General features: G+C 43.5%; 2 protein-coding genes across 6 annotated transcripts in view; both read left to right on the top strand.

Annotated features, from left to right (window-relative positions):
* camsap2b (calmodulin regulated spectrin-associated protein family, member 2b) overlaps nt 1–23,841 on the top strand; it is a 39,962-nt gene extending 16,121 nt beyond the window's left edge. Inside the window, exons 4-24 of one of the 2 annotated variants that reach the window (XM_061296269.1) lie at nt 6,577–6,807; nt 9,643–9,902; nt 12,070–12,249; nt 12,751–12,834; nt 14,833–14,974; nt 15,681–15,820; nt 16,837–16,927; nt 17,005–17,100; nt 17,262–17,331; nt 17,399–17,683; nt 17,783–18,455; nt 18,576–18,722; nt 18,799–18,979; nt 19,254–19,437; nt 19,505–20,159; nt 20,251–20,387; nt 20,458–20,672; nt 20,744–20,843; nt 21,320–21,435; nt 21,508–21,626; nt 21,882–23,841. In XM_061296269.1, coding sequence (XP_061152253.1) covers nt 6,669–6,807; nt 9,643–9,902; nt 12,070–12,249; nt 12,751–12,834; nt 14,833–14,974; nt 15,681–15,820; nt 16,837–16,927; nt 17,005–17,100; nt 17,262–17,331; nt 17,399–17,683; nt 17,783–18,455; nt 18,576–18,722; nt 18,799–18,979; nt 19,254–19,437; nt 19,505–20,159; nt 20,251–20,387; nt 20,458–20,672; nt 20,744–20,843; nt 21,320–21,435; nt 21,508–21,626; nt 21,882–22,181 — 4,314 coding nt within the window. In that variant the 5' untranslated portion in view covers nt 6,577–6,668 and the 3' untranslated portion in view covers nt 22,182–23,841. Of the gene's footprint in view, nt 1–6,576; nt 6,808–9,642; nt 9,903–12,069; nt 12,250–12,750; nt 12,835–14,832; nt 14,975–15,680; nt 15,821–16,836; nt 16,928–17,004; nt 17,101–17,261; nt 17,332–17,398; nt 17,684–17,782; nt 18,456–18,575; nt 18,723–18,798; nt 19,013–19,253; nt 19,438–19,504; nt 20,160–20,250; nt 20,388–20,457; nt 20,673–20,743; nt 20,844–21,319; nt 21,436–21,507; nt 21,627–21,881 lie in introns of both variants that reach the window. The other variant, XM_061296268.1, reaches the window with a different exon arrangement.
* Nucleotides 2,579–4,896, top strand: ticam1 (TIR domain containing adaptor molecule 1). 4 transcript variants are annotated; one of them, XM_061295910.1, is made up of 2 exons: nt 2,579–2,860; nt 2,971–4,896. In XM_061295910.1, the coding sequence occupies exon 2, from the start codon at nt 3,084–3,086 to the stop codon at nt 4,725–4,727; it is 1,644 nt and encodes a 547-aa protein (XP_061151894.1). In that variant the 5' UTR covers nt 2,579–2,860; nt 2,971–3,083; the 3' UTR covers nt 4,728–4,896. The 4 variants fall into 4 exon arrangements, with proteins under 4 accessions (XP_061151894.1, XP_061151893.1, XP_061151892.1 ...); XM_061295909.1 differs by having other exon boundaries at nt 2,965–4,896; XM_061295908.1 differs by having other exon boundaries at nt 2,580–2,842.
* Nucleotides 23,842–23,971: the final 130 nt, after the last annotated feature.

Below are 23,971 nucleotides of genomic sequence, written 5' to 3'. Positions count from 1 at the left end.
TTCAGTCATACATTTAGCATATTAATTGAGTTATGTTCCAAATAGTCTGCGTGTTGGCTTGTGAGTGGCTGATTTATTGTGGATGTGCTTTTGCAAGGCAAGACTTGGCTAATTCCTCTGGGGCAAGTGCTCTTGCTGTCAGCCTGATCAAAGCCCGTCTCTTGATAAGAGCATAAACTGCTCCGTGCCCCATCATCGTCAATGTCCTTGCATGCGTGCGAGTTTGTGCGTGTGTGTGTGTGTGTGTGTATCCATCCCCCATCACCAGCGGCTGTATTATGCATTGTTGTTGGCATGCCCTACATGCTCAGCCAAGCATAGTCCAGTGTGGTACAGTACACACGTCTTCCCATCCCCACCGCACTCTCGTGTCGTGTCCGCGGGCCCGCTTCATTTACCTTTGCTCCTGAATTAATGCTAGTTAACTGTCACATTAGCTCAGATCCGCCGGCCCGCGTTGTCAACAACATAAACTAACCTCGGTTGTGTTTTGCTTTGATTCGCAGCACACGCATGAATTGACTTGGACTGCATGCACGGAGGCATCCTAAAGTTGCATTCACCCATACATAACCTTTATTTGAGCACGACGCAGTGTGGCGTAAAAATGTTAAAGCTATTCACGGCGTTATGTTTTCGCAACTAAATGGCAGAAAAAAAAGTTGAAAGATTTTTGACAAAACTTTTTTTTTCCCCAAAAGCGGGGGGGACATTGTGACAGTTTGTGTTTTGATCAATCTTTCCAAAAGAGGCCGACTACTAGCTGAATGTGTTCACATGTACATGCATATAGCGCATATTTGCCTGCTGGAAGCGGGTGTGTTAAATTCTCTCAGCATGTGTGACGAATCCAGCGGCTGGGAAAAGAGCAGAGCATTTCATAGTCTCCTATGGCCTCTCACAAAGTGCATTCTAAAGAGGCGATCGATCCATGAATTCATCTTGAGCTCAGCAAATAGTCCGATTAGAATATCTGTTTGACCTCACGACAACTCGATCTGTTTTTTTTTTTTTTTGTGTCATCTTTTTAAAGTCTCACTGTGAATGGCTACGATGCTGAGTTAGAGGAGAAACATGAAGCAAGTGCACGTGAGAGATAAAAAAAAAAAGAGAGTCTCCCCCACTCCTGTGTCTTTCATCCTAATCCATGGTCTCTGTCCAAGAAAGGGCCTCCTTTTCACTTGTCTGCCCCAAAGCCTCTTATACGTGACCCCTCTGTGTCCCCCCCCCCCTCCCTTCAAGGCTTTCTCCCACGACCAGCAATCACGCATACAATTGTCACATCTGTGCGTTTTATGCTGTCGCATGGGCATATTTAACATCCATAAAAAGTGATGGCAATAATTATAATGGATTATATTCCTTTTTTTTTTTTTTTTTCAAATGCTGCACTTTTAATTGGACCATATCGTTTTCATGGTTAATTTAGTAAAGTGGAATCCCCTGAGTAAAAAAAAAAAAAAGTTGTCCTGTAAATTGTAATGTAATTTTAAATGATTAAAAAAAAGTCACGATATAAAATATGAAAAAAAAAAGAATGGAGCTGCAAAATGGTGAAAAATCAAGCTGTTATCTCGGCTCTCAAATGCGCTGACCTAGCATCTTTCTCATAATTACGTGTTTGACCCGGATAATAAATATAATAGCCACAATTTCTGTCCTCCAAGAACCTTTCTAAAAAAAAAAAAAAGTTATCAATTCATTTTATATGAACATTTGTAGGTTCTTGGAGTGACATGATGCTCTTAAAAAAGAATAAATGATCCATTTGAAACCGATTGTTAAACATTCCGATTGATGTCTCTATGATGCAAGAAGTGTTGGCGAAATGATTATACCACTTTTGAAAATAATACAGGAAGACAAGTGAAGGTCAGAATGTATTCCTCCTAGTTTGCAAAAGCGACAAGAGATTTTGCTTGGAGGTGAACCCGAATGTACTGCCAGGGTGACTAACGCAGCTGCCGGCGGAGCCAGTCTCTCATTAAAAACGACTGACCTCAATAAAGATGGACGTTTGGCACACTGTTATGTAACTAGTGACGATGATCCGGAGTTTGCGGCAACGCTGTCAGAATGCGCGTGCATATCGAAGGGTACGCCGGATCGTGGCCTTGGTTGTGTAAAGGCATGCGCTTTGTAGCTCGACTCAATAGTGACACTGTATTCATATATAGCAATTTCACAATTGCCATATTTATGGGAGGCCTGGAGACCGCCGCTCCTATAGAATTACTCTAAGGTCTCAGAAGTGGTCACACAGCGAACCTATCAGACTGCTGGGAGAACAGAGAGGCTCTCTGTCTACGCCGCACTGATGGACCTGATGTTGGTTTGCACTCTGCAGAGTGTGACCCCACCCCTGGTAAATACAGGGTTGGAGGTTTCCTCCATGGATAAAAATACACTCGCCTCTCAGCCCAGTGAGGAGTAGAAGCCAGAATTCCTCCGCTGAGCCTCTTGTACGTAAAGGAGCGCAAGACGGCCATGTTTGCAAAGTTGTACAGCAAGTTAAGAGAGAATATGTTAAGGAGGATACAAATGCAGAAGGCTACTTCCTGGTTTGGTCTTTTGTCCTTCTTGAGCTGCCATACCTCGTAGTTTGTGACATCATGAAACTGACAAGCCTAGGGCAACGTTTCCACCAGCACGGCTAAAGTTACACGTTAGCACTCAAATTCCAACCTCATCCAGAGGTTTCCGGTAACCGGTTGATTGCCAACAAGAATCAAAAAGTTAGGCTGTCTAGACTGAGCCAGGTCAAGGAAATCTGGGGGACTTCCTGATTTGAGCTGGAAACACAGGCTAAAGTCTTTAGCATGGCTTCCAGAACTCCATGTCGGTGGGTATCTTCCGACAGGTGCTTTGTTTTATACCCGGAAACTTAAGCTTAAAACGATCTTGCTATACGAATAATTTAGTTTCCCGCATCAGAGCTGGATTTTAAATGTCTTCTCTTTTAAGGGACAGGCCTTATTTGGAAACTTGAAGAGTCTTGAGTCAGGACCAACCACAGAAGTTCATCATGCTGGAGGATTGCGTTCTGTCGTGCTAAATATCGAGGTTAACGACTCAAACTCAAAATGAGCCAAGAGGAACAATGCGAAGGAACGGGCCTGAGGAAAGTATATGACATACTCGTCAGTGTTCCACCGGAGCAAGTGCTGAGCCTGACATTCTACCTCGGTGATTCTCCTGAAGATAATATCATACACGCCTTGTGTCTGATGATTCTTCGTAAAGAGGAGAAAGCCTTGAACCAACTCCAGATGCTGGGAGACAACTGTCTTGCTAAGCTCCTGTCTGAAATATGGCGTAGGAGTGGCTGTAAATTAGAAAACTTTGCGGAGCAATGTGGTCAAACTCTGGATTTAACAGGAGAATCTCTGGTGGCGTTGGCTCGTGTTTTTAAAATTCTATCGGAGCACCAACTGTGCGATCAGCTTTTAAGGAATTTGGCGTACAAGAGGGCCCTCTCCAGCAACAGTCTAAGAACAGACAGTCGTGAGGATCTCTTATACGATCAACTCAAGGAGGAAGCTAAAGATGTGTGTGGGCCTCAGCTCGCCGTGTGGCTGTGTTCCTCCGGGGACCTCAAATCAGACTCTTACAATCTTGCCCCTAACAGCCAGTTCGAAGGCGTTACGACACACGTTCAAAGTCTTCCCAGCTCGCTGCAGTCGAGCTGTTCTGAGCCATCATATCCCTCACATCTGGAGATCAGCCTGCCTCCAACAATCCCATACGAGGGGGATCAAGTAACCCCGGAAAACCCAGAACAAAAACCTATTGACAGCCTAAATGACTGTAATCCTCCCGAGCAATCTCACCTTTCATCTGTGGAATCTACTGAAGCTCCTGGACTGGAAAAGGCAAAGATGGCTGCGGCATCTGGAACAGAGCATCAGGATGGCGGCTTCAACGTGAAGCCACCTTGTGAACAAAGCACCACATCAACCACGGGATCAAAACCTTCTCTGCCGTTTCCACCAAACCACGTTCTACCCAAAAGAACAGTCTCACTCGGAGCACATTTAAATCAATACGTAGAAGAAGAGGATGAGGTTATATTTTATTCATTCGTCATCCTGCATGCGCCAGAAGATGGTGAAGTGGCAGAGAGCATGAAGGAAAAAGTGGAGAGCATTGTCGGAACTAAGGGCGCAACTTTCTCGGAGGACTTTTCCATACCTGGTAAAAGCACCCTAAGGTGCATCGAGGATGCTATCAACAACTCCGCTTTTACCATTCTGCTGCTCACCCAGAACTTCAACACACGTATGTTGGAGGTGAAGACAAACTCGGCCCTCATCAATTCCATTACCAACCAACACAAGAACAACACTGTCATACCTTTTCTGCCAAAGGACAACTGCATGCCCAGACACCGCATACCCATAGTGCTGCAGACCCTTGTTCCACTCGAGGAGAACAAAAGCTTTGAGAGCAAAATAAAAAAGGTTCTATCGCCAGCAAAAATTCATCGGCAGAGAAGCATTTGGTCGAATGAGCAGAGAAAACATCAAAGGCAGCTGGCCCAAGGGTGTGAAGCAGCACATATGCTGGAAAATCTCAACTTCCAGGGCTCCAGTGAGGCTTCGCTTTTGCAGAAACGTCCAAACATCCGTATTGAAAATGCTAGCTATGTTATGATCGGCGATAATTGTCACATGACTGTGGATCATTGTGATCTAGAAGATCCAATTGTCAGAGAAAAAAGGAAATAAATAGGCTATGGCATAATCGGGATTAAAAATGTATAAAGATTGTCTGGTTTTAAACACTAAATGATTTTAAAATCTCCTAGGAATTAATATCATCCCGTCAATCATTGCGTTTCTATCTTTTTTTTATATGTAAAAAAAAAAAAATCAATAAAACTGTCTGGGAATTGGAGTCAAATGAATTGTTACTGTATACAAGACGACTGGGCGAATGCTTTACCAAAGAGCACCACCTACTGGAAAAAATGTCATTCACATGTCTTTTAGACCTTTTAGAAGTGGTTAATGGCTGCAGCACAGTTCTGAGGTTAGAGGTTCAAATTATAGCTCCACCTTTTCTGCACAGATTTTGCATTTTCTTTCCGGACTTGAATGGCTTTTACCCGGGTGATTATTATTATTTTTGCTTTTTCTGGTCCATGTTTCGTGCGATACACATATCACCAAAAGTAATTCTGCTGACCCACATTTCAAAAGTAATTTCTAGTTTCATTGGTTATAACCCCAGAAAGTGTTTTCAATGCAGAGGAGGGAAATTAGTGTTCTGCGTTCTTTGCAATCGCATTTTAAATGCTTTTTTGGGTTTTTTTTTTTTTTTGCATTGCACAGGTGGCTGTTTTTCCCCTTCAGTATTCTTGAATATCATCAACGGCGCTTTCTGTTCTATTATGAACTGAAACTGAACGATGATCAAAAACACCTTTTTACTTATCTCAAAATTCCATCGTGTCCCATGTGGGAGAAGGATTTTCTCCTTTGTTAGTTAGCACATATACTACTCACAAAAAGTAATTTTCAAATTTCAGGATAAACACCGTGACATTAGAACTGCCCTGCTGTTATTTTTTTCCTCTCATTGTATGGTGTTTTTTTCTAGTTATCTTTCTGCGGACGTACTGCACAAAAAATTGTTTATGGTCCATCGAGTGTGTACGTTGCTTGTGGGAAAAAAAAAACATGACTTGGGAGCGCACGTCAAACGTAACTTCCGGTTCGCTTAGTTTGAACCTAACAAGCAAATGCTCATACGTTGATCCTTACAGGAACCAGAAGGTTATTTTTTTACTTTTCCGTTTATTCTGCATAAATATGAGTGAATAATTAAGAAGGAATAAACACAGAGCCAGACTCTTTATTTCTCTTATTTTGTAGCGCGTTATTACTAACTTCCGCCTTCTTCTTATCCGCCGGCGTTTTGTGGCTCTTTACTGCCCTCTTTTGGAATTATCCGATACAAAAGAACCTTCAAATGGGGGCGACAAAGAGCTTGTTCAATTAATTTGTTTGTGTTGATAATTTCCTTTAATTTTTTGCAGTGACAAGACGCGCTTGCCGCACTGCATAGCTGCATCTAATTGATATTAAAAAAAAATAATTCAAATGGTATTTAGTTTCATTTATGTTCTGTATGAAAATAATTATAGTGTGGTATTGAAAGCAAATATGTTTTAATGTTGAAAGCCACCAAGTTCAAGAAAATGGGCATGACTAAACAAACAACAAAGCCGGTATACAGTGCAATACGTGATCAAAATGCATTTGAGATGTACTGGGTGGGTGGACCGAGCATGCGCAGTTCAGTCACTGCTCGGCTCGGTTCGGCCTGGAAAAAAAAAAGCAGACGGCTCGGCGAGGAAAGAGGGAGCGAGGAAGGAAAGGAAAAGAAAGGATCACTCGAGTGTTCTATTCGTGTGAAAGTTTCTCCTGTACGTTCCGTTATCCTCACGGATATTGTCATGTTCCGGACGATGGGAAGAAATTCACTAAACTACAGCTCAACGGAGGACGTGACAGTGATGTGAGTTTGGAATTGTGATCCTCCAACCATCTGAACGCTTTTTTTCCCCCCAAGCTGCTTTTGAGTTCCAACGCGATGTCACCCGTCGGGAGGAATTCCTGCGCCTGACTCGTTTCGGTTACTCCTCGATCCTGACGCAGTGGACGATGGGAGATGCGGCGCACGACGGCGGCGTTAAGCGGACCTTCATCGTCCCAACCATAAGGAGCTTTGAGCACTATGACTTTACCAGGGCGAAGATCTCGTCCAGCCTGACTTGGCTGGTGGCCAAGGCGTTTGGCTCGGGTAAGTGGTCCGTCATCTTTTCCCATCTACTGTAAACTCTTTAATCCTGACATGCAGTTCTGGTTAAATCTTGTTTTGACATTTGATAAACATAGAAAATAACCTAAATCATTCTGCCACACCTCGATTTATGAATGAATGAACTCATTTAAAAAGTAATCCTTCAAAGTTTGTCAGACTAGCTTATAAATATGCTATCCCTCCAGTGTCCAGTATGTAAGACACAATTGCTCATATTTTTCCACATAATGACACATCATTTAAGTATTTTTGGGTGTGTGGACATAGGTCAAACCCACTGTGACTTGTTTATTGCTAACTATTAACAACAACAACAAAAAACAGACAATGTTAGCTGTTTTACATGCAGCTAAAAAGTTCAGCTTAAAAATCCATAACCAGGTTTTTAGTATCCAAAAGATTAAATAGTTGGCAGTCAACTTTTATAGGAACTGCCCCTGCGCAAATCACAGCCTTTAAGCTTTTCTTGCCACTCGTATTGAGACTTGCCAAGTCTCTGGATTTATTATTACTTGATGTGGATTTGTGCTGTTTTTTAATCATCACACATATAAACACTCCTTGGCTGTGGAACTGCAACCGCTCGTGGAACTTTTAAAAAGTTTTATGCCCTCTTGAATAGTTCAAGCAGGATGCACAACTGAGAAAAGAACAAATGACCAACGCCTGAATGCCGACATGTATTGAACCCAGTCGCACGTGATTCCTTTTTAACCACCAGAGACCATGAAATGATAGTAGGATGCATAAGTAAGACAGAGAAGGCAACATGTGAGAACACCTCTTTGAAAACCTCGTTTCCCCCCCATGTCCCTCTGGTGACATACTTTCCGCTCCGAGCTTTGCCAACAACTGTGGCCCAATTCATAACCAAAAGGCTGTGTGGCCTGGATTGGAATAGTTGATGTCTGTGGACAAAAGACCGTGTTTAAACATAAAAATGCAAGTACAGAAAAATAACAACTTCCAGTAATAGCAATGAAAACAGCTCAACTTCTCATTACTGACATGCTCTTCTTCTTTAAAGAACTAAATGTCCTGATTCCACAGTGCCTCCGGTGTTTGCAGCCAAGCACTGCAGTCCATTTTGTCTCAATGGCTGTAAGAGACGATCAATTAATCGATCGGGTCGTTGTTGGTCAATAGAGCCCACCAGTTGCAGTTTTTAATGTTCCACTCCACTCCAGTAGGTGGCAGTGATGCACATTGCAAAGTGGTTGGCAATTGTTTAAAAAAAAAAGTGGTTTTCTCAGTAATAGATTAAATATTTTGAATGTTGACTAAAATTATTTTCTGTTGATGGATGATTTGCACACCCCTGTATAACATTTTATAGAAATCATTCAAGTAGTTTTGGATTATGATTGGTGCTTGGGGGGAGAAGCAACAAAGCGTGAAAGAATTAATGCTATGCTACATTGTTAAATTGGGACAGAACCATGACAGTCACGTGTCAGCAATGCTAGCAGACCCCGCAATGACCCAGACGAGCTATGACGTAAGCAGCATCGGCCATGCTCACTTCCCAAATGCCCTTAGATGGTTTTCAGGCTATTCTCTTATATCATCAAAGCACAGAAAAGGGACAGCGGGTACCACAGTAAATTAGGATTACCATACTAATTTTACAAGCTGTCCTAAATGGCTTGTGTAGAATAATCCATTGCAGTAAGGTCTTGAAGCTAAAAACAAGATTGTATTTGGTTAATATAGGACTGCAGCTGATTCTTTGGGAAATTGTGATTTATCATTTTATTTTTCCACCTAGCATAGTTGCAATGTTAGCAGATAAACATTGCTGAGCTGTGTCCTGGGGGTATCCCAGGCAGCAGTCATCTACGTTCCTGGACTTCCTGTTGCAGTTACTTCCTGTCTTTTTTCCTCTTTGATGGCCAACACAAAAGATATTTTCCTCCTAGTCCAGGCTTGCGCTTTCTTTTATGTTGACAAAAATGTTTTCATGTTTTGTAAAGCAAAAGAACATTTGGTTTAAACATGGGGCACTCCCTTACAAATGTACTTTTTAAATAGCTGTGACTAGTTGACGTTGGATTTCTTCAAAAGTACAAGATAAAGCGTTTTATTATGTCTGCTGGTTTAACTACTGCACCATTTAGTCACTAATCGTAAAGGCACAGCGAGGGACGTATTAACCATAACCATTGGAAAACGGTAGCGGTTCAATCACAAGTTGTTTCTTTTTTTAGAACTGAACTTGCTGTTATTTATTAGTGGGAGCAAATGTGAGAAAACAGATTTCTTCTATTTGATTATGATGCAAGCCGCAAAAAGAAATTCCCGCCTGGAATACCCATCTATAAACACTCAATGATATGCACATGAATAATCTGATGCAAAGGTGTGTGTGTGTGAGACCATGTGACTAAACAAACCATGTGACGGATATGCTTGAGTGTCTATTATACACTTACATCTGTGTGCAATGAGGAGCCCGCACTTTGTGAAGACAACTGTAATCCTATTACCTCATCACGTAAATCAGATTTGAAGAAACTAGCAGGCTGGGCTATTTCCAAGCAGGCACAAACAGACATGTCATTTGCAGCGATAGTCACACATTCCGAAGAAGTGAAGATTTAATCTGTGGATTTGATGAACTCTCTCAGCTCATTACTGTGATGCACAAAACATGCTATGCTAGCATTTATCCGCTACTCAACAAAAGTACTGAGGCACTGTTATCTTTATGGTTGTGTTTTGGAGAGAATCTGGAATTTTTTGTCACTATGGCAACGATGGATTGACGAATCGATTCAACCCCCTGATCCTCTTGTTCTCTTTCTGACCTTCCAGATGAAGTGCCAGATGAGCTGGTGGAACCTTTCTACAGGGACCAATACAACCAGGAGCACCTTAAGCCACCAGTGGCCAGCCTGCTCCAGTCTGCAGAGCTCTACTGCCGAGCGGGAAGCTTGATTCTGCGAAGCGATGCCGTCAAACCTTTGCTGGGTCACAACGCCGTCATCCAGGCGCTGGCCCAGAAAGGTTTATATGTCACCGATCAGGACAGACTCGTCACAGAGAGAGATCTGACCAGCACGCCTATACTCATGGTGAGTGAGAATAGCATGGTTGGCGACCATCACGTCAAAAGGTGTCTGCATTGCAGTGTGCCCTCCCCTCCCGGACTCCTCCCTCTGCCATCTTTCTCACCCTTTCATTCTTCTCTCTCTCTCCTCTTTGTCACCTGCCCGTCATGTGACCAAACATGTCCTAAGTAAATGAAATTTCAATAACGTAGTCAAGCAAATGTCGATTTTTATCCAGGCTTCGGTCACAAAGCTTCACAAATATATATATTTTTTTATTGTCAAAGACCCTGCTTTTGACTTTTGAGTGAAACTGATGACCTCACGTTTTTCCAAAGGCTGTATAACTCACAGTAGTAGGACTGTAAGTCAGTCAGTGAGTCAGAGGATAAATGGATGCAGAAAAAAAAAGGTGTGGGGGGGGGGGTTGAGGGATGCTGACGAGTAGAAACTGTTAATAAAAGAGCGAGATGGGGCGTAAAGGAAAAGCATGGAAAAGCACGAGGGAGGAAGAGAAGGAGGAGGGGGACATGACGGGCAGTACTGCAGCAGAGTGGTGGGCGGGGTCTCGCAGTGAGTGAACGTGTCTGTTGCCACCCCCTCCCCTTTCCACTCAACACACACACACACACACACACACACACACACACACACACACACACACACACACACACACTGCAAAGTCTGTCAGACCTTCACAAATGTGAGCATGACTGTACGTGCGTGAAGCAGAGACTTTTTTGCTGGGGTGGGGGCGTGGCTAGGAGGTCACTTATGTATGCTCAGCAGCATTGACCTTTGTAAATATCTTCTAGCAAGGTCACACAATAGTGAGGATGAATACTGATGCTTTAATATGAACGCTTTTAATTTTAGCAAGATAAATTTGTCCAAAGAAGCTACGTCGGGTTTTTTTGTACTGTATATTGAATTCTTGGCACCTCTCTCACTCCCTCACATACGAAGAGATAAGATGCTTGCCCTCATTAATGATTAAGAAGTTTTATGCAAATTAAAGCTCAGTGAAGCTTTAATAAAAAAAAAAGTGCTGTGGGTTTTGATGGGAATCTTTGCTGGCTCTCCAGTCTTAAACCACTCTGCCCAAAGCTTAGTCAGTCATCCTGCATTACAGCTGCATGCAATGTCAAATATTGGGTAATGTTTGTACAATGATGGAATTCTGAAACATGTTTGACAGGTTTACAAAATGTGACCGCTCAAAGGAATGTAGGTTTTGTATACGGTCTATGATCAGAAGTCACGCCTCTGAATGCTAGCTGTGTTGTCAGTTATTAAATGTTTGGTGAAGATTTAGGTGTTTTGCAAATGTGAAAAGTGAGCATTTTCCTCTCAGAGCAAGTGTGTTTGATTTTCTTATTATGAGATGATAAAAAAAGAGCTGCTGACATCAGGCCCTTTTTGAGTCAGGTTTTGGTGTCACGTATCATACTTATTATTCTTCTCGAGTAGTATGTTTCCAGCGGCATATTTCTTTCAGAGCACGCTGTCTGTTTAAATTGGCAGGATGAGCATGTGGAGAAGACGTCAAGCACCAGCAGAGTCTTTTTATTTTTTTTTGAAGGGAAACACAACCTGCTCGCCAACAGAACCGTCACTTGCGGGATGAGGTCTTGTAGGTTACGGAGCAGCTAACTTGAGATGTTTGTTTAGTGAAGATGGATGCTTTGCTATGCTACAATAGTTTGAAGTGGATTTGCAGTGTGGCAGGAAAGGGAAGTGGAGGTCAAATGGCCCAGCCTGGCCCAGCGTTAGATTAGAAAGGCCAGCAGAATGTCAAGCTTTGTGTGACCCTATTTTTGTTGCCAGTGCAAGTCTCGGACAAAGTGCTTAGTATTTTAATAGAGGGTGCAGTGAGAAATGGGCGTTAGCGCCGTTGTGGGAGTGAACACAACCAAACTGCTTCTCGGCCAATCAAAGTAGCTCCCCTCATTTCCTTTTAAGATGCGTTCTCTACATATTGCTGCAACTTACTGAGCAGTTGTGATGTTTCTTGTGTATTATTTTCCATGTTTTTATTATACTGCCCCTAGTGGTCAAATCATGCACACCAGGAGAATCTTTTGATTTTACCTCCAATATAATGAATGAGACATTTAAGTAAATTGATCCACCTACTATTGGATCTCGATAGCAATTAGCATGATTGAAATTGCGACACATTTCTCTCCAGACATCCCACTTGGCACTGATTGACACATTGATGATGGCGTACACGGTGGAGATGATGAGCGTGGAGCGGGTGATGTCCTGCATCAACAGACATTACGCTGCTGGGCCCTCGCACATCGACACGCAGGTCCACGAGCAGCCTTATGACACCGAGGATGCCATCACCACCTGGCTCAATAAGGTAAGAAGTAAATACGCTAGCAGTCAAATCCCGATTTGAGCGGATCGGATCACGTTTATTTATGTCAGAGTTTATGAAGCACTAAATCAATCACATCAGCCTCATCTTTAAAAAAAAAAGTGAATTCAGAGAATTGTTTCTAAATGAATCTTTCTGCAGTTCTCATGATGGCTCTCATTCAACATGTGATCACATTTTCGAGCCAAAGGCAAAGACAAGCACGACGTATTTGCAGACATCAAAACACACAGTGGATTGTTTCCGTTTGTTCAAAACTGCATGCTTTGGATTGGCTGATTAATTCCAACATCCCCAGGCCACGATGTTGCATCACAGTAAAGTCAATAATTAAAGGAGGTGCTGAAAGCAAAATTACATTACATGTGTGGAGGCTTTTGTTTCTGTCTCACACTTTTGCCACCCGTCAACACAAACTCATCATTAGCGCTCGATGCCTGCGTGAAATGTGACCTTTGTTATGCTATCGCTGTCATTCCACAGGTGAACGAACACCTGAGGGACATTCTTGTTGAAGAGCAGAAGCTGAAAGAAGTTTCGCACCAAGACTCAAACATTACGCCCAAGGTAAAAACACCCACTCTTCCCAAAGCAGCTTTTTAATTTTGCTTGTGCGACTACTTTTTACACCCCCTTTCAAAAACCTAAAAATAATCCAAACTCCGTATAAAATCAAGTACCGTATTTTCCGGACTATAAGGCGGTTCTAAAAACCTAAAAGTTTCTCAAAAGCCGACAGCCTTATAGTCTGGTGCGCCTTATAAATATATATGGACCAAATTCCTAAATTGACTATGAATCATGAATCAAAAAGACTAAGGATCATTATTTTGTGATTATAAAGTAATTTGTTGTGTCTGAAGTTGAAATAAAAAAGATAAAATGGAGAATGATTTGATTTGGATTAAAAATCGGACATGATGCATTAATGGTGCGCCTTATAGTCCGGTGCGCCCTATATAAGGACAACGTTTTAAAATGGGCCATTCATTGAAGGTGCTCCTTATAGTCCGGAAAATACGATATATATTTTGCCATTTTAGTTTTTTGATACTGCACAGGCCTAGAAGTTCCCATTTGTCCATATGGTGGGTCAAACTCATTATTTCAATTCATCCTAAGCTAGCTGCTACTTCATTAGCCGCCCCTGCACAATAATAACAACAGTACTAAATCGCGCGCACACAGATGAACTGCTCAGTCATGCGCCAGCTGCAGAGAAATGTTGGCACAAGCTGCGGCATTGCTGTCAGAGCGGACAAAGACGGGAGAGAAAGACACAGAGGCAAAGTGAGGATGGGGCGATCCGAGTGAGGGAGAAAAAGATGTGGCAGAGGGATGCTCAGTCAGCTGAGGCAAAAAGAGGCCTGCCCGGTTGCTAGTTATATAAGGACCGTATGACACAACCAGCACGTGGAGACACAGATGTACATTTCACACTCAAACATATCATGGTGTCTAATTTGATCATGTTTCTGCTGTGATTGATTTACCACCCATTGTTTGATTTGTAATTTGCATATTACAGCAATGAAGGATGGCGAGGTCTTTTAAAGCGCGGTCACTCGCTCTCTAGTCCGGGAGCCCCAACAGACGACTATTCATTGAGCTGGATATAGTCTTTGGAGGCACTTCCACACACACTTACACACTCGTGCAGGAGCACAAGACACTTTGTCTATTCTGGGACTCTGTGAATAATCATTAACGGTGGTCTTATGACTAATTGCATAAGCACATTTGTGGGTGGAGATTGTGAGAATGTCAAATGTGCCCAAACGCTTGATCTTTTTTTTTTTTTCTTCCAGTAAATCAAATGGATCATTGAATCCTTCTAGGTTTTGACATTTTGAAAGCTTTTGGGTATACAGCAACAGAACTTGTTTGGCACTAGCCCTAATACCAATCTCTCCTGTTGTTGTCCAATCATCCGTCACCATCAAGTCTCCCAACAAATGGTACTGGAGACTTGTACCTGTAAGTCCATTCAGTCATAAAACACACTTGTCCCCCACACCTTGTGTCTAACCAGAATCCAGTCACATTTGACCCCTTCCAACGCCAGTCCTCTTTGCATGTAGCCTCAAACCTTAATATAAAATGGCAGACAGGCAGGGAGAATTAAGTTCTAACTCTTATGTTGACATTTTATATTTAAAAAAAAAAAAAATCTCATGGCACAAAAAGTACCGTATATATAGTGAAATAATGACGATCCTTACCTTCAAATTTACTTATGTAATGTGAAATTGGGGCTCATTTAGTTGACCACAAAGCTATTGCGTTGTTTACGTGGCAACAGGTGCAGATGAATTAGAACTTCTGCCATCTATTGGCAAATTTAAAATTATATTTAATATTGTTTATAAAGTAATTTCAGACAAATGACAGGTGAAAGATTTTGTTTGTTTATTGCTGCCACTTGCTTCAGATTATTTGCATGTTTAATTGATTGGTCCCTCCCTCGTTTGTGTGCATGAAAAAAAACAAAAAGCAGTATCCCAACCAGCCCGATGACACATACAGTATCATATTTGTGGTGATGTGCGGTTGCCATGGTTTCAGGCTCGCTACAGGAGGGCGCATATTCAGCAGAACAGCGCACCTTTGCTCCCCCTGGTGGACAACCTGCTGAAAGACAACACAGATGGCTGCGCCCTGGCGGCTTTGCTCCATTTCTACTGCCCACAGGCTATTCGCTTAGAAGGTGGGGGTCCACATGTTGTCTGCACATGTTTCCTTGATGTTTTATTGCACTAGAAAATGATGAACAAATCCACTAATTTCACACGACAGCTACAAACAAGCTATCAAACCTAAAGCAACTCAGTGTAGATGATGACCTTAGAAAAATTGCAAGGCAGGAAGGAAGGAGGAGAAACAAAGGCCATTTTTCTGAGCGCTCTCATTTCTAAAAATTCTCTGGGTTGGGTTGTGATTGGTCACAAGAGCTGTGTGACTTGCTGGCTGCTATTTCAAAGATAAACAGCTCCTCTGAGCACACACGCACACAAGTGCACCAGATGTGAATGTTGGCAACATTTCTTACCAATTTAAAAAAAAAAAAAAGGCATTAATGTGTGTTTGTTGATACAGTTAAAGATCATCTGAAAAAATACTATAGCTATCCTATGTCAAACCGCACAAATCTTAATGATTCAGCCATTTTTCAATTTGTCATACATTCTTTCAAGACTACTGGAGCAGTTTGAGCGACTGACTGTTTACACTTAAGATGGCATATTTTAAGTTAAAGCACAATATACTTGTTCCAAACAGTTTTGGACCAATTTTTGCATGGCATGAATAGAAAATATTTTCTGTCCAGTTTAAACATATCCTTATCTTACCCTCTCTTCCTGTCACCCCTCCCTCCCATTTGTGCACGCTTGACCCCGCCCCGGGCCGAGCAGATATCTGCCTGAAGGAGATCATGTCACTGGCTGACAGTCTGTACAATCTCCAGCTGGTGCAAGACTTTTGCAGGACTAACCTGAACCACTGTTGCCACTTCAGCCTGGAGGACATGCTGTATGCGCATGCATCCATTAAGGTAGGCATCCCGATCAAACAAATTACATTTAAATCCCTCCCAATTTAAATCAATAAAAATGAAATTGAAATGAAATCCCATGTATGAACTGTATGAAACAAATCTGCCTTTGAGTAGGTAATAATTCACAACATCAAACTGACATTTCCAATAATTAATATAATTATAATTTGATATTCATCAATGTGTAAAAAAATTAATTTTCAGTTAATGCAGTAAAATTATTTGTAATGGGTAAAATAGTGAATGTGAAAATGCGGTAAAAGATGGTGTTTGAATGTGGATACAGCTGAAAGGCATTAAAGAGAAGTTGTTTTGGAGAATAATAAGAATGACAGCGGGATATTCGCAATTGGGGAGAATGAGTCATGCGAGAAAGACTGAAATGCGTTAGTACGTGTCGCAGGCCGGAGTTGTTTTTGTGTGACAATTCATGCGCATGCAAGGACGTGGAGACATTTTGTTGCTAGAGCCAGGATTGTCGCGCCGCCAGACGGACGGAATCAATGTGACAGTCTGTGCGTGACCCCCGAGCATCAGTAAAACAGAGGACAAACCAATCCTGGCCTGTCTCTGCCTGCCTCTCTTGTTTGCTCCCTTGCTGCTTTTTGTACAGCAACAAAAACATGAGAACTTTACACACAATACAAGCACCGATTGTGGCTGTGGCTAAATGACGCTAACTTGCTGTGTCATTGGAGCTGGCCCATATTGTCTGAATGGATTTGTAGTTAACATTTTCCTTCTGTATCCATTTGTGCACGTTTGACATGCATAAACTGATTTCCAGATGGAATTTTGACTACTTTCAAGAGGCTTGTCATTAAACATTTCCCAGTACACGTCTTATCCAGTTACCTAGCAACAACAGTCTTGACCTAATAGATCTACCCAATGGTTTGGGGAACACGGTGATCATCCAGCATTTTGAACATACTCCATTCATGTAAATGATTTGACTGAAATGTTCACGACGTATATGACTGTCTCATTATTTTGCCTGCGTGTTCTTTCAGAGTAACTACCTGGTGTTTCTGGCTGAGCTTTTCTGGTGGTTCGAAGTGGTCAAGCCCTCGTTCGTACAGCCCAGAGTCTTTAACCCGAATGGTACGGTCTTCATCTTGGTGGATCAATAGCAGTATATGACATTGTGTAAACTAATTGTAAACTCTGTAACTCCGCAGCCTGTGACCCTGTAACATCCCGTAGAAATACGGCTCCTGTGTCCAAGCAGAACAATGTCGACAGCCCTGATAGCCCAGATGACGTCTCTGATGAAGGTGTGTACTTTTGTGCTCTATCCTGTTTGATACAATTAGTCATAAAGTAGTGCTTTGGCGCCATCTTGCAGCATGGGATTGACTAATCGGGGCGTTCTGGGGAAATTCTCTGTGGGGATTATAGTGTACTTTTGAAACGTTTGCCCTTTTGTCTGAATTAGGTCTAATGAAGAGATCTAGCTCCATGTCCTTTGTGGATGGTTGTGTTGGGACTTGGCCACAGGAGAGACGGTTTGTACTTCAATTCCACACCTTCCCCACAAAAACAATATCTTTAAAAAACAAATTCTTCCCTCAGCTCTTCCACACGTGGAATCTCTTTTGAAATTCCTCTGGATGGCGACGCCACAGTGCCGCTCTGTGAGGCGCCCTCCCTCCGCGGCATGACCCGCTCTGCCAGCAGCGACGGCATCGGGTTCAAAGGTCACCATGCATCACCTCGAGGTGGGATGAAGCGTCACGTGTCCCTCGCGCCTGTCAACGTGAACGGACAAAGTAGACACATCGCAGAAGATGAGGAAGACTTCAGCCCCCGCAAGCCACTGGGGAGGAACAACACCTTCTCCATCAAGAACCAAAGCAGGTGAGTAGAAAACAATGTCAGACATTGGCTAATCCTGAAGAGAAGTCAAAAAGTGGTGCTAGATGCTTCACAGTCGTGACCCATCTGCCCTGACCTTAGGCATCCCAATGGAGTCCTCCCCGCCGACACCAATCACCATGGTAACCACAGAGGCCACATCAGTCCCTCGACCCCGCCGAGCATCGAGGAGGCGCTAAAGATTATCCACGACACAGAAAGGCCCCACGCCAGCCTGGGCATGGGAGACAGGGACAATGGCTTCTTTCTCCACGATGCTCGACCTTCGGGACCTCCGGGGGCTGAGGGTCAAGGAGATGACCCGGGTGCAGCGAAGGCCCGCTTCAATGACCATGACCCTAATTCGCTCTCAACAGACGACACAGGCATCCACGTGAGGACGGAGGAAATCCAAAGCCTGGATGAAGACTCATCTCTGAGAGACTATTCAGATATAGACCCAGACTGCGAGACCATGTCACGCTCGTGCCCCGAGAGGGAGAAGAACTGGGAAGGCCGGCGCAAAGGGGTTGGTGAGTCCAACCCCGGATCCAGCTGCGGCAGAGGCGATGGAGAAGACAGAAGCTCAGCGCCCACGCTGCCCAGATCTCACACTGTGAGCCCCGCCTCCTCCTGCGGTGGCTCCGGAGGCGGCATGGTGCGCATGACCAGCTTTGCCGAGCAGAAGTTCAGGAAATTGGAGGGGAGGAGCAGTGGAGGAACCACACCAGAGAGTGCCGATGTTAGCACGCCAGTGAAGAACAGCTACTCACAGGTTTGTGTTGTTTGTGTCTACAAGGAATAATTTTCCAGTCGTTAGGTCTTTGGCACCATCTTGTGGCCTCTTTGGCATTTGGAAAACAGCAAACTGTTCAACCTTTTGCCTTTTCTTTAGATCGGTACACCTCCTTTGCCAATCACATCACCCTCTCCAGTCACTCCTTCTCCCCGAGACCCCTCCCACCTGATAGCCTCAGAGATGATCCAGCTGAGGATGAAGCTGGAGGAGAAGCGCAGGGCCATTGAAGCCCAGAAGAAGAAAGTAAGAAAAGGGGGGAAAAAAACACTTGAAATTGCCGTCATCCTGGCTGGTAGAAGTCATATGATCCTCTTCCCAGGTGGAGGAAGCCTTCACGCGGCATCGTCAGAAGATGGCCAGAACAGCTTTTCTGAACGTAGTGCGAAGAAAAGGAGTCACGAGCCCGCTCAGCCCCAATTCAGGTGGAGCTCAAACGCCTTTGACAAAGACGCTAACCAGCCACGGAAGCATGGAGAGGGCGGAGCGATGCAAGCCCGATGGTGCGGCTCCCAAATCTCCCTGTGAAGATGGAGGTGGGATGGAAACAAATGTTGGGAATAGTGTGTGTGTGTGTGTGTGGGGGGGGGGACATTTTTTATTGATCTATTTTTTCATTATTTATATTTTATTTTTTAATTTAAAAAATGATTGATTTCTTTCTTTCATTATACATATTTTTATCTATTTTTTTAATTAAAAAAATAAATGGGTATGGCCGTAATTTTCCCTCAGAATTTTACGAACGAATGCCAATGATCCAACCAATTCTTGCAGATTTAACCCCAGGGGAATCGGACCTCGCAGAGTATACTCGCTCCATCGAGAGGCTCAACACGTCACTGGGCTTCCTGCAGACGGAGATGCAGCGGCTGGGGCAGCAGCAGGAGAGGATCATGTCCATGAAAGAAGAACAGCAAAAAGCCTGGGTCATTCCTCCCCCTGCGCCATCGCCACACAGGTAGCCCCAACACTTCATTGGATCCATTTCGACGGCTTTATGAAAAAAGAGTGTATTTCCTCCCCAGGCAGCTCCGTGAGTTGCGCAGCAGCAGTGTCGCAGGCCGAGCAACAACCAGAGGTTCGGTGGGTTCCTTATCCCCCGTTTTGTCCTCGTCCTGTTCTGCCAATCCCGTGAGCCGTCCCTCCACCGGCCTTAAGCGACGGCCCGCCTCCTTCCACGCCAGGACGACTCGGACGCCGCGGCCGAACGATCTGAAGATCACGCCCATCAATCGAATGCTCAACACACCCACCTCGGTGGACAGCTTACCGAGACTGAGGCGCTTCACGTCCAGCCAAACACACACCTGCTCCTTTGCGTACCTGAGTTCCGATGCGGAAGCCAGGGAAAGCAAGAGCAGGGAGAGCAAGGAGAGCAACGAAGACACTAAGGCCAAAGAGGTGGTGGAGAAGAATCGTGCAGGCACTCCTCAGCCTCCTGCAGCCAAAGAGAAAGAAGAGGAAACCGTTGAGCCAGAGGATAGTCGGGGGAGAAATGAAAAGCCAAGGACTTCAGAGGTCTTGTGTCAACCCGTGTCTGAGACTCAGGGCAACAAGCACCCTCAGGAAAAAAGAGAACTTGTGGAGGTGACACTGTCTGGAGTCTGGCCTCAAGAGAGCCAAGCTCAGGACACGACTGGAGAAAGTGACCAGAAGATGTGCTGTGGGTTCTTCTTCAAGGTGAGTTGCAGATCATTCTGGATGAAAAGTACAAATAAAAAGTTGGATCTTTTAAAAATATGAATGATTTCCCACATCCATTAAACACCAGGATGATGCAAAAGGTGAAGAGGACATGGCGGCCAAGAAAGCAGCTCTGCTGGAGAAGAGGCTGCGGAGGGAAAAGGAGGCCCAGGAGAAGAAGCAGCAGCAGGAGCTGGACCAGGAGCAGAAGAAGGAAGCCGCACGGTCCGTCTCTTTCCATTTTGAAAGCACTCCAAGTTCTAGTTTGACGTCAATCAGCTTTCCTGTCCATTAGGTTGAAAGCAGAGGAAGAGCAACAGAAGACAGACGATGAGAAGGATAGGAAAGAATACATCAAGAAGGAGTTTCTGAGGAGAAAGCAGCTCAAGCTAATGCAGGAAATGGATCAGGTGGTCAAGCCCCGATGTGGAAGTTTCAAGAAGAAGCCTCGCCCAAAATCCATGCACAGGGATGTCATGGATTCCTCCACTCCGCCTGTGAGAGCAACAGGTGGGCCACGTGCGAATCCCATGCAAAAAATAAATAAAATTACGTAACAACGTATGATATTGTTGCTGAAGGAGTGCGTCCTCGAGGCTACTCGGTGTCCAGCGTTTCTTTGGCCTCGCTTAATCTGACTGACAACGAGAGCAACCATCAAGATAACAAGAAGCACTACAGGTAAATCATTTTCTCCACTTTTCATTGCTGTGGATTTCACATTTTACTCCTTGGTACAAAGTGTCCCACTGTTCGTTCACCCACGTAACACTAACTAGACTTGAAATGCATACTAATGACTTGTTCTATTTTTTTTACACCATTTTTTTTTTGTGTCCTTGTCTCCTTTCCCCTCTATTGCATGCTTCCCTCAGAGGCAATAAAGTAGCTCCTTCTCACGTTGCATTCTTTCTAAACTCCCCCAAAGAAAGAAAGGGAAGGTCAGTAGCCTTGCTAAGACGTCGCCACAAGCTGTTGTTTCGGTGAAGCTAGTTGTTGTTGTCTCATGTCAGTTCAGCTTTTTTCTTTTTGCATTTTCAAATGTTGATTTGCTTTGCTTGGTGTCTTCCGTACACTTTGCAGGCTAATTCCCATCGCCATCCTCCTTGCAATGCGTACCTCAAATATTATGTGTCCTAATCGCTTGCTATCTACAGGCCAGACTCTGCTGGGGGGTTCTCCTCGTGCCCCTCTGCTGGTAGTCGTAACGGAGAGAAAGATTGGGAAAATGAGTCAACCACTTCATCCACTCCATCCAACACTGAGTACACAGGTATTGAGTGTTGTGTTGTTGTTGTTTTTTTGTGGGCTTTGCTCAGCCTGACACTCTCTTGTTGCAATCCAGGACCCAAACTATACAAGGAACCCAGCGCTAAATCCAACAAGCATATCATCCAGAATGCCCTGGCCCACTGCTGCCTGGCTGGAAAGGTCAACGAAGGGCAGAAGAACAAGATCATCGATGTACGTCTTTGTCGTTCGAATGCTGAAGAGCACCCAAAAACTCCCAGTTGAAGTCAATTGCTAAGCTAAAGTCCACTTAGCTTAGTGCTAACGAACAATGTAAATTGCTACAGATGGGATAGTCTTGCATTCTTCATTTCAACAACTCATTTCCGGCATGTCAGTTCAGCGTCAGCTCTTCAGCATTCCCCCGTGATTTCATTTGATATGATAACATCTCACAGTGACATATTTTTTGATAAACCTCCTCCACAGGAAATTGAGAAATCCGAAGCCAATAACTTCTTGGTGTTGTTCCGCGACACCGGTTGCCAGTTTCGCTCGGTGTACGCCTACTGCCCCGAGACCGAGGAGATCACGCGGCTGACCGGCATCGGGCCGAAGATCATCAGCGCCAAGATGATCGAGCATCTTTATAAGTACAACTCTGACAGGAAGCAGTTTAGCCAGATCCCGGCCAAAACGATGTCAGCCAGCGTGGATGCCATCACCATTGCCAGTCATCTGTGGCATAACAAGAAGCAGGGCACCCCCAAAAAGATGCACTTGAAGTAGCAACTTTCTCTGGAATATGAAAAACCATTTGAAGATTTATTCCATATCCTTTGGTATCCAAATTAAGGTCCATGTGTTATAATGCACAGGATTCAGTGCACTAGTAGAGGAATGTCTTACATTATTTTTGCAGATTTCAGCAGGAGACTCACTCACTGTTTTTGTGCTCAGACCAAAGCCATGTCTCGTGTAAAAGTATTGCTTTGACGCAATCTTGTGCCATGTTAGGGCCAAGGAACTATGTTGGTGAGGGGAGGAGTTTCACTGAGTCAGGCCTTAACTTTGTCTGGTTGTTAAAAGTGCTTTGCTGCCATCGTATGGCCACTAAATGCAATTACAAACCTTTTGGGCTTGCCGTCAACTCCCTGCAGATTCTGCCTTTCACAATAACATTTTTGCACACTAGTTTGGATTGCTAGTAGTTCAACTGCACTAGTTGACATATGTATGTTACTAGTAGTGCTAGTGAAGCACCAGACCTATTAGAATTTAATTAGTAGTACCAGTAAGATGCATTTGCCTTTTGTTTACCAGTGAAGAAAAAAATGGACCTTAAAATGGATTTCAAGGATATGTATTAAATGCTCAAACCGATTTCCACACTGGAAACACTTTCGATTCTAAGATCTAGAACTGGAAAGTAGAAGATAAATTAATTTCCCAGACATCATACAAGACTTAAACGGACACCATGTTTCCTCACGTGCCAAAACAGATCAAAAATAGGCAAGCGACGCCTGGTTGGAACTCCAAAGTGAATGTCCCGCCTCAATGAGGCAGAGCGGTTTCTGTGCGGCCTTATGTTTGTTTTGTGTTTGTTGTGATCGTGTCGTTTTTGTCAGCGCCATGCAAAGGGCCCGGCCCGCCCGTCTGATGGGGGATGAGATAGAGGCGGCCTGTACAATTCTTGCTACACAGGTATGTTTTTATGTGTGTATTTCAAGTGCCAAGAAGAGTGTTTGCCATTCCCAGTGATCATATCGCCAACAACCCTTTGTGGAATGCACCAGTAGAATACTCTATTTATTTCAGTTTTATAATGCGTCCAACATATTTTTAAGGCAGTTTTATTCAGAGCAACGTAAATGTCTTGAATTGATTTGTATATAATGGCAAGTGAACTAGCAAGCAGCCTTTGAGTAGCTTTTCTAATTTAACAGATATATACATCATTCCCACGTGTTCAATCGGGGCCTTTTATGATATTGCAAGTTTTTTCCACAGTTATTTGCTTTTATTGTAACATCCACAGAGTGTGACCATCATCACTATCACTGACTGACAAATTGTTGTGCAATGGCATCATGTGATCAGTGTTGACTAAGATCCACAATTGTAAATATGACTTTTATGATTTTATGTTCAGGTATGTATCAACACTGTACAGATGTATTTTGGCATACAGTAAAGTATTTTTTGTAACATTTAACAGATGGATACTGATGGAACGGTGTGTTTAAAGAAGGTTGACCATGTGCTGTAAAATGAAACGCGAGGAGGCAATGAATGAAGATTTTACAGAGACTGAAAAAATGACATTTCATCTATCCTAGTTTTTCCAACCTGTAATTTTCATTTTACTGAATATGTTCAACAGACCTTGTACATTTGTTGTGTTATTCAACTAGTCTTAAAGCTTTATTAAAATGCAGCAACTTTTTAGATTCCTCCTGTCTATTTTATCATTATGTATCCGTACTTTTGACACTTTTTAACTTTGATCTGGATAAATTTAGAATGAACATGATGCATTTTCAAAGTCCAGCACTCATCTGTCTTACATGGGGTCA

Source organism: Syngnathus typhle, linkage group LG13 (genome assembly GCF_033458585.1).
Source record: "Syngnathus typhle isolate RoL2023-S1 ecotype Sweden linkage group LG13, RoL_Styp_1.0, whole genome shotgun sequence".
Lineage (NCBI taxonomy): Eukaryota > Metazoa > Chordata > Actinopteri > Syngnathiformes > Syngnathidae > Syngnathus > Syngnathus typhle.
This window is presented reverse-complemented; position numbering and strand designations above follow the sequence as displayed.

Coding starts and splice junctions, on each gene's coding strand:
- ticam1 (XM_061295910.1), top strand. CDS start 3,084: ATGAGCCAAGAGGAACAATGCGAAGGAACGGGCCTGAGGAAAGTATAT.